The 9902-nt window shown below is 46.4% G+C and overlaps 1 protein-coding gene across 1 annotated transcript in view; it reads right to left on the minus strand.

Annotated features, from left to right (window-relative positions):
• Positions 1-642, minus strand: part of DIPK2B (divergent protein kinase domain 2B) — a 42182-nt gene extending 41540 nt beyond the window's left edge. The window contains exon 1 of the mRNA XM_047765462.1: positions 44-642. Within this exon, the coding sequence (XP_047621418.1) occupies positions 44-279 (236 nt within the window). The 5' untranslated portion in view covers positions 280-642. The remainder of the gene's footprint in view (positions 1-43) is intronic.
• Between the last annotated feature and the right edge of the window lie 9260 nt (positions 643-9902).

Consider the following 9902-nt stretch of genomic DNA (forward strand, 5'->3'; position numbering starts at 1 on the left):
ACAGAATCTTGCCCCTCAAGAGTTATCCGATTGAGATTCTGACCTTATTTCTTCTTTAAAGAACTTCTTGCAAATAGATGTTCCGATGCAGGCATTGCATTTATCAAGACCGAGGAGAGTCCTTCCAAAACCGTAGCTGGTTCGGACCCGGGGCACCAGAGAGGGAGAGGGTGAAGCCGGCGTGGAGGAGACAGAACAGCTCAGGCCTGAGACCCACAGCAGCAGGGCTGGCCAGCCCAGGTGGAGGGCGGCCGCCTCAAGCCCCAGCCGGGGCTCCATCCTGGGCTCGGGATTCCAGCTGCAGCCCTGGGCTGCCCACTTAGGGCTGCGCAGAAGCAGGTCTTGGCAAAAGGCTCGGGGGCTGGCTTTAGGGCTCGGACCCCATCCTGGCTTCCCAGGTTTCTCTTTGAGGTTGCTAAAGAGCTTGGGGCTAACGAGGCTGGGGAGGAGGTGAGGAAGTCCACGGAGGGTGCTGATAACACCGGAGTTACTCTTCCTCTGCCCCCACGGCGGGCGGCTGCTGCAAGGCTAGGGAGGGGCTGACGGGTGGATTTCGGGCCAGACAATGGCCAGGGCCTCCCTGTGCAGTCCTTTTGACAAACACAGGATATCCTGGCTGGGTAGGAAAGGTCCATGCAGGATGTATGTCCGACCTGGTTTCCACCTGGGAGTTTCAAAGGATCCTGAAGGCCTCCGCCCTCCACTGTTTTAATTCTGGGTGTTAGCTGGCCCCATGGTCACGTGCGCATGCGCACGCGCATGCAGAGACGCACGTGTGCGCACGCGCGCGCGCACCCCCCCCCTGCACACCCCCTCCTAACCCTCTCTCCCATTCCCCCCTGCAGTGGATAATTCGGCCTGCCCCTTACCCAGTCATAGGTGGCTGTGAAATATCCAGAAGTTAGTTTGTGGCACATTTGCTACAGATTTGACAGGCGATGGCTTTTGGCTGCTTAGGGAATAGAAACGCTCAAGCGAGTCTATGGTTCGCCTGATCTTGCTGATCTTGGGAAGAAAAGAGGGGAAAAGGACCTGGTGGCCGCTGGTGTGCAGAGGGGAGCACCAGAAAGATCCTTGGGCCTACGCCCAGCTGTGTCCGTCTCTCTGAAACTGCGCGACTCAGATTGGGACTTGAACTCACTGTCTTTTTTCTTTTTGTCTTTTTAGGGTCGCACCCGTGGCATATGGAGGTTTCCAGGCAGGGGTCCAATCGGAGCTATAGCTGCCGGCCTGCGCCGCAGCCACAGCTACGCCAGATCTGAGCCTAGTCTGCGACCTACACGATCTAGTGTTGCTGTGGCGTAGGCCAGTAGCGTATGCTTGGGTGCGGCCCTAAAAAGACCAAAAAAAAAAAAAAAAAAAAGAACCATAGTTTCATTCTTCCCCCTGAGTTATTTGTCACTAGAGGTTAAAATAATGGAAAAAATAAAAATCACTAAAAAATAAAAGAGCTTCTCTCAAAAGTCAATCAGACCCTATGACAGATAGCTTTTCTGGAAGCTGACAACAATTCTTCGTGATGTATGCTCCACCATGGCAGAGATTTCTTTAAAATCTGTTTTGCCTCAAGCATCCAGAGCAGTTTGTGGCATATGTTGCCTCATTTTAAGTAAAAACTAGGGATCCGAAGTTAATATCCAGCTGCAGTGACAATGAGATGAACAGATCCCTTCTACATATTGCAAAATCCTCAGTCTCAGGCAGCAAGGACCCTTGCACACCTCCTTCCTCAGTTCTGAGGCTGACAGTTTTCTTGTGACCTTGAATATAAGGTGCTTCCTAATTTCAGAAACAATGAAGATTAAAAAAAAAAAATATGCAGCTCAGCATTGAAGAAATCTGCAAGGCAGCCGACAGCCAGGAGGAGGCACAGCAAGAGCGGTCCTTTGATTTGTCTGATCCTGGAGGTGGACATTGGGGCAAATGGTGAGACGAGGGGAACAAGTAAAGGACCCCACTCTAAGGGCCTTGGCTAGCGGGTCAGTGGTGTGGAGTGTGGCAGGAAAGGTCCATGTGAATGGTATGGGATGGGTTAAATGTGTGAAGAACACTTGGCAGGCTACGCCATGGAGTCAGTTTGAAGAAATGGTATCCAGGGCCAAGGACATGGCGGTAGGAGTGTAAGCAAAGGGAAGGATGTGAGCAGTAATAAGAAGCAGAGTCATGGAGTTCCCCTCGTGGTGCAGTGGTTAACGAATCTGACTAGGAACCATGAGGTTGTGGGTTCGATCCCTGACTTCGATCAGTGGGTTAAGGATCCGGTGTTGCCGTGAGCTGTGGTGTTGGTCACAGACCCGGCTCGGATCCCGTGTGGCTGTGGCTGTGGTGTAGGCGGGTGACTACAGCTCTGATTGGGCCCCTAGCCTGGGAATCTCCATATGCCACGGGTGCGGCCCTAAAAAAAAAATAAAAAAATAAAAAATAAAAAAAAAAGCAGCAAAGTGTGCATGACTTGGAAACTAGGTCAATGAAGAGAATAAAGGAGAAACAAGCATCCGTGGAAACTCAGAACTGAGAGCTTTCAAGTCTGGATGGCTAAGAAAACAATGCAGTTGCCAGACACAGGGAATGAGGAAGAGGAGATGGTGTTGGAAAGAAACAAGAATCCTGGTTTGGGATCTTTTGTTTTGTTTTTTAAATTATTGAAGTTGCCTTACAATGTTGGGCTAGTTTCTGTTGTACAGCAAAGTGACTCAGTTATTCATACATATACATTCTTTTTTAAAATATACCTTTCCATCATGGTCTATCCCAGGAGATTAGATAGAGTTCCCTGTGCTATAAGTAGGACCTCGTTGTCTACCCATTCTAAATGTAATCGTTTGCCTCTACTACCCCCAACCCCCCAGTCCATCCCACTCCCTCTCCACTTCCCCTTGGCAACCACCAGTTGTCTTCTTGTTTGTGGGTCTTGTAGATAGGTTCATTTGTGCTATATTTTAGACTCCACATAAAAATGATATTACACTGTATTTGTTGTTCTCTTTCTGACTTACTTCACGTAGACTCTCTAGTTCCATCCATATTGCTGCAAATGGCATTATTTCATTCTTTTTTATGGCTGAGTAGTATTCCACTATATAGACACCATATCTTCTTTATCTATTCTTCTGTTGAAGGACATTTAGATTGCTTTCATGTCTTTATATTGTGAATAGTGCTGCTATGAACACTGGGGTTCGTGTATCCCTTTGAATCATTGTTTTGTCCAGGTATATGCCCAAGGAGTGGTGTTGCTGGATCATACGGTAGTTCTATTTTTAGTTTTCTGAGGAACCTCCGCACTGTTTTCCACAATGTTTGCATTCCCACGAACAATGTAGGAGTGTTCCCTTTTCCCCACACCGGTTTTGGATCTTTGAATTTATTTATTTATGTTATTACTATTTTATCTTTTCTAAGGCCGCACCCACAGCATATGGAGGTTCCCACACCAGGGGTCTGTCTAATCGGAGCTGTAGCCGCCGGCCCACGCCACAGCCATAGCAACGTGGGATCTGAGCCACATCTGCGACCTACACCACAGCTCACCTCAATGCCGGATCCTTAACCCACTGAGCGAGGCCAGGGATTGAACCCGAAACCTCATGGTTCTTAGTCAGATTCGTTAACCACTGAGCCATGACGAGAACTCCAGATCTTTGAATTTAAAACATTAACTGCTAACATAGGTCTTACTAACTGAGCTCCATGGATATGATTGCTTTGGAATATCAGAATGTGCCCAACTAAACTATTACCCAGTTCTCATATTTCTATCTTGATGATAAGCCTTTAGCCTTAAATGTTGATAGATATCTTACTGAAATCCAATTGTACTGTATCATCGAAGTTCTCCTGTGCCTGTCAGACAAGGAAAGTAAAAAAACAGTAAGGGAGAGGAGCTGTCATGGCATTTTCTTGGTGAACCCCTACAGATCTCCACTGCCTGTTGTACATGCTCACAAACTAATTTTGCTCAATAGTCTAGTCTAGGCTTTCTAGAGGCCATCTGGAAAAAATCAACAGTATATCTGGATATCTTCAATCTCCTGGCATCTCCCTATTCACCATTATAGCAGACGTGGTGGTATATGCTGCTCCGTTGCCTTTCATGAAAGAAGGTGCGGATCAACCATGAGAAGCTCAGTTAACTGGGGCTTTCCAGCTCTTGGCACTTCAGGCTCCATCTGAAGCTTGTCTAAATACTACAAAATCTATTAGCTCATGTGAGAAGTCCCAAGATTTAGTGGGCTCCAGCTGCTCAACTATATGTCATCAAGGAACCTGTGTCTCGCCATCTCTCCATTTTGCATGTCAGTTCTCCCTCCAGGTTGGCTCATAAGTTGGTGGCTGCCCTTTGGGGCATCAGATTCAGACATGTCAGCTCCTCCGGGAAGAAAAGGGGACATCTTTTTTCTTGGAGCAAGAAATTGCTTCCCAGAATTCTCCCTGCAGTGCTCATTGGCTGAAATCCAATTATAGGATATCAATTTGTATAATCAATCCGGTTATGCTATATCAATTATACTATATACAAATCCAATTATATTATAAAACAATTTGATCAAATCCTATCCCATCACTGTGCCAAGGACTGAAATGACCACTCTGGCATGATGGACCACTAAACCCAAACGAGGAGTGGTTAGGTAGGAAGAAAGTGGGGAAATGAATGTTCACGTCTTGGTTTGGGTCGCCCGGAAACAAACTCTGAAACAAAGATTGGAGGATTGAGAGGTGATCTCAGGAAATACTGGTGGGGAGGGGAGAGCTAAGAGAGGGAAATGAAAGAAGCCAAAAAGGAGTACATTGCCAAGCAAGCTGCTACCGTGGACAACTGGGGTTCAGTCCTGCTGAGGAATATCTAGGAGATGGCAGAGAGACCACACACTTCAGAGTTTTTCCAACTGAGGGGCAGGAAGCTGGGGTATTTGTAGACCAACTCTCATCTGCCATTGGTTGAGGGCTTCTCTGGGGTCTATGACCTCCATAGTCGTTCCAGCCTGCCCCACACAGGCGGTCAATAGTCAGAAGAAGGTCTCAGGCAAAATGTTGCAGTGTTTGAAGCTGGAAGCCATCAATCAGTGAGGATGGGAATGAAGAAAGTACCAAGGGCAGGTGGACTGGGGTATCCACAGTTGGCACCAAGGAAAGCCTGCCATCCTCCAATGTCAAGGCTAGTCCAGCAGGAGGAATCACAGAACTTCAGAGACGGAAGCCATCTCAGCTGTTATCTAGACTAGTTTACCTCCTTTACCATTTAACTGGAACCAAAAGATGCCAGTTGATGACTTTGGGATCAATGAATGGCAGATCCCAGGATAGGAATGCTGGCAGGACCAGTGTTTCGGACACCAGCAGAACAGGAGTCTTACTTTTTTGGCAAGAATTTGATATTTCAGATATTGAAGTTATTATGTTTTTTTTGTTTTTTTTTTTTTGCTTTTTAGGGCCGCATATGGCAGTTCCCAGGCTAGGGATCAAATAGCAGCTGTAGTTGCCAGCCTACACCACAGCCACAACAATGCCAGATCCGAGCCGCATCTTCGTCCTACACCACACAGCTCACGGCAACGATGGCTCCTTAACCCACTGAGTGAGGCCAGGGATCGAACAGCATCCTCATGGATAGTAGTCGGGTTCTTAACCCACTGAGCCACAACGGGAACTCTGGAACCATTCAGAATTCTGTGATGCTTCCTTGTGCTAATTTTATAATTTGAGTTAGGTTTATTTTGATTTATAGTATGTATGGGGCGGGATGTACATACTTCGGGTTTTTTCTCAGGTTTCCCACCTAGACTTAAACCCAGGGCTCTGGGCTCAGTCTAGTAAGCATTACCTTACACCAGGCTCTTCCTCCCAAGGGAAGGACTTTCTCTGCTCTGCCCTGGGGCTGCTGTCAACACCAGGCTCCAATGTACCTGGGGCCACCTTGATCTTCTGAGAGTCTTGCCATCCAGACTGACTCAGCATCAAGCCCTGAGCTGCTGAGTGGGAAGATATATGCGGATGGGCCTCAGCATTTCTTGACGTGTCTTCTGGGACAAAACAAATCGACAAGAATGCTCATAGGTTTAACAAGAATAAAGGCCGCTCTGGTTGCATAAACATGGTTCTTGCTGCTCTTGGGTTTAATAGCAGGACTTTTTAGAGCTCTTGAAATGTCACAATGGTCTGTGAAATTCCAACGGAAGAGAAGAATACACAGTGTCTCCTGCGAGTTTTTGAATAAGGTACACTTTCTGGTGGAAACTTTCACAGGCCGGAGTTCCTCACACCCTCGCAGAAATGCTAAGCTGGTCTCCACTTAACCAGTCTTCCTATGAAACTCAGGGAAAGGATGGGGTTTTGAGGCCTGGGCTATGTTCCCCCCGCCCCCCCAGTGGGACATGATATTACGGATGCTGTCATAAAGTACATTCCCGCTTCATTTTCCAGGAGCAGTTGAGGTTTTGCATCTACCCAGCTATAGAGTTGCTTACTCTGTTTGTCTGGTCATCAAAACCAGATGACCCACACCAGGCAAAATGTGAAATCAGATGAGCCACAGAGGTTATGGTCCAACCAGTGAAGCAAACTTCAGGGGCTCCCGAGGACCAGGGACTGGAGACAATTCTTCCCACTTCTTCTTCTTCTTTTTTTTTTTAGTGACTTTTTCTTGGTCTTTTTTTCCTTTTTAGGGCCGAACCTGTGGCATATGGAAGTTCCCAGGCTAGGGGTTGAATCAGAGCTGCAGCTGCAGCCACAACCACAGCAACTTGGGATCCAAGCCCTGTCTGTGACCTACACCACAGCTCATGGCAACGCCAGATCCTTAACTCACTGAGTGAGGCCAGGGATCGAACCCGCATCCTCATGGATGCTAGTCAAGTTCATTATCCCTGAGCCATGATGGGAACTCCCTTCTTTTTCTTTTAATTAAAAAAAATTAAGATATATTTGATTTACAAGGTTGTGTCAATTTCTGCTGTATGGCAAAGTGACCTGGTCATACATATATATACATTCTTTTTCTCATGTTATCTTCCATCATGGTCTATCCCAGGAGATTGGATGTAGTTCCCTGTGTTATACAGCAGGACCTCATTGCTTATCCATTCTAAATGGAATAGCTCGGGGGAGGGGAGGAAGTGGGATGGACTGGGGGTTTGGGGTTAGTAGATGCAAACTATTGCTTTTGGATTGGATAAACAAGGAGATCCTGCTGTATAGCACAGAAAACTAAATCCAGTCACTTGTGATGGAGCATGATGGAGGATAATGTGGACAAAATATATACATATGACTGGGTCACTTTGCTGTATAGCAGAAATTGATGGACCATTATAAATCAAGTTTAATAAAAAATCTTTGAATGTGATTATGTCTTCTTTGGAAAAATATCTATGCAGGTCCTCTGTCCATTTAAAAAAATCAGATCGTTTTTGATGTTGAGGTGTATGAGTTCTTTGTATATTTTTTTGATATTAACTCCTTATTGAATATACTATTTGCAAATATCTTCTCCCATTCAGTAGGCAGCCTTTTCATTTTGCTGATAGTTCCCTTAGCTTTTTTACAAAAAGCCTTTTAATTTGATGTAGTCTCCTGTGTTTATTTCTGCTTTTGTTTCTCTTGCCCAAGGAGACTTCCAAAAAAAATATTGCTAAGGCCAACGTCAGAAAGTGTATTGCCAATGTTTTCTTCTAGGCGTTTTATGGTTTTAGGTCTTCCATTTAAGTCTTTAACCCATTTTGAGTTCATTTTTGTATATGATGTGAGAAAGTGGTCCACCTCTGTTCATGCAGCTGTTCCACCACTTATTGAAGAGACTGTCTTTCCCCTGCAGTATATTCTTGCCTCCCTTGTTGTACATTGACCATAAGTGTGTGGGGGGGGTTCATTTCTGGGCTCTCTATTCTGTTCCATTGATTTATATGTTTGTCTCTGTGCCAGCACCATAATGTTTTGATTATGGTGCATTCGTAGGATAGTCTGAAGTCAATGAGCACGATACCTTCAGCTTTGTTCTTTTTTTTCCTCAAGATTGCTTTGACAATTGAGGGTCTTTTGTCATTCTAAATAAGTTTTAGGATGATTTGTTCTAGTTCTGTGAAAATTTCATGGGTATTTCGATAGGGATTGCATTAAATCTGTAGATTTCTTTGGGTAGTATGGACATTTTAACAATATTAATTCTTTCAAGAACACAGGATATCTTTCCTTTTTTTTACCGTTTTAATTTCCTTCATCAATGTTTTATAGTTTTCAGAGTATAGTTAGTTCTCCTCTTTGGTTAAGTTTCTCTGTAGGTATTTTATTCTTTTTGATGCAATTTAAATGGGAAAAGGTGGGAGGGGTGCAAAGTCCAGGGAAGACCAGGGGCAATTTTCCAAGCGTGTGCTCCCAGTGGAGTCATGAGAGTGGTGACAATACATGTGAAAGGACTCCAACCCTGGGAGCTTCTGGGAAACTTAGCACTCAGTGTTTTTACCCTGGGCTGGTCACGTAGGCACCCTCTGCAGGGCATGCACCCAAATTCCAGACTCCCAGAAGGAGAGCCAGAGTTGAGCATAAACCACCTTGTTTGCATACGCAGTCTAGGCACAGGGAGCCGCCCTTCTCAGGCAAGGAATCTCCGGCATCCCTCCAAATCCAAGTTCTCAGACGCCAGCCAAGGGCCAGCCTGGCCAGGAGGCTTTTCCTAGGATAAGCAGTCGGCCTGCTGTGTTAAAAGACTTTTTTTTTTTTAATATTTTTAAAATTTTTGCTTTTTATGGCCACACCCGCAGCATATAGAAGTTCCCAGGCTAGGGGTCAAATCAGAGCTGCAGCTGCCAGCCTACATCACAGCCACAGCAATGCCCAATCCAAGCCGCATGTGTGACCTACACTGCAGCTCACAGCAACACCGGATCCTTAACCCACTGAGCAAGGCCAGGGATCGAACCTGCATCCTCAAGGAGACAATGTCAGGTTCTTAACTCACTAAGCCACAATGTAAATTCCCCAGATCCTTCTGAGTGTGAGTTCCGGGGAACCACACAGAAGCTGCCTCTGGATGCTCTCCTGCCACTGTAACACAGCCTTGTTCCAGAAAGGGGTACAGGAGACTCAGGAGTACAGGCTGCTCTGAGGATGATGGGCACAGAGAAGAGCCTTAGAAGTTTTCAGCGTCAGTGGCTGTGAGGACAAGGAGCTTTGGCCACTTGGCTGCAGTGGCCTCTAGTGTTGGGTGGAAAACAGAGACTGAAAGTGCCCATTTTCACCTTCTGTCCCTTAACCACTGACAAGGTCTCTTCTTCTTCTTTTTTTTTGCCATTTCTTGGGCTGCTCCCACGGCATATGGAGGTTCCCAGGATAGGGGTCCAATCGGAGCTGTAGCCTCCGGCCTACGCCAGAGCCACAGCCACATGGGATCCGAGCCGCGTCTGCAACCTACACCACAGCTCACGGCAACGCCGGGTCCTTAACCCACTGAGCAAGGGCAGGGACCAAACCCGCAACCTCATGGTTCCTAGTCGGATTCGTTAACCACCGCGCCACGACGGGAACTCCCTTTTTTTTTGCTTTTTTTTTTCTTTTTGTCTCTTCTTGACCAAACTTTAGTCAGTCAGGCTTTTCTGAATCCTTTCTCCAACCGGGCCTTCTCTTTTGGGATTCTGTATTCATCTCCACGTTGTCTAGATTTAGCAAGAATCCTGCTTAATTGGTTTTGCCAGGATCCTCCATCCTTCACATCTGATTATTCTCCATATCCGATAGGGTCCTTCAGGAGTCCCTATCGTGGCTCAGCGGGTTACCAACCCCACAAGTATCTGTGAGGATGCGGGTTCAATCTCTGGCCTCGCTCAGTGGGTTAAGGATCCGGCGCTGCCCTGAGCTGTGGTGTAGGTCACAGATGCAGCTCGGATCCCACGTGGCTGTGACTGTGGCGT

This window comes from Phacochoerus africanus, chromosome X (assembly GCF_016906955.1).
Source record: "Phacochoerus africanus isolate WHEZ1 chromosome X, ROS_Pafr_v1, whole genome shotgun sequence".
In the NCBI taxonomy this organism is placed as follows: domain Eukaryota; kingdom Metazoa; phylum Chordata; class Mammalia; order Artiodactyla; family Suidae; genus Phacochoerus; species Phacochoerus africanus.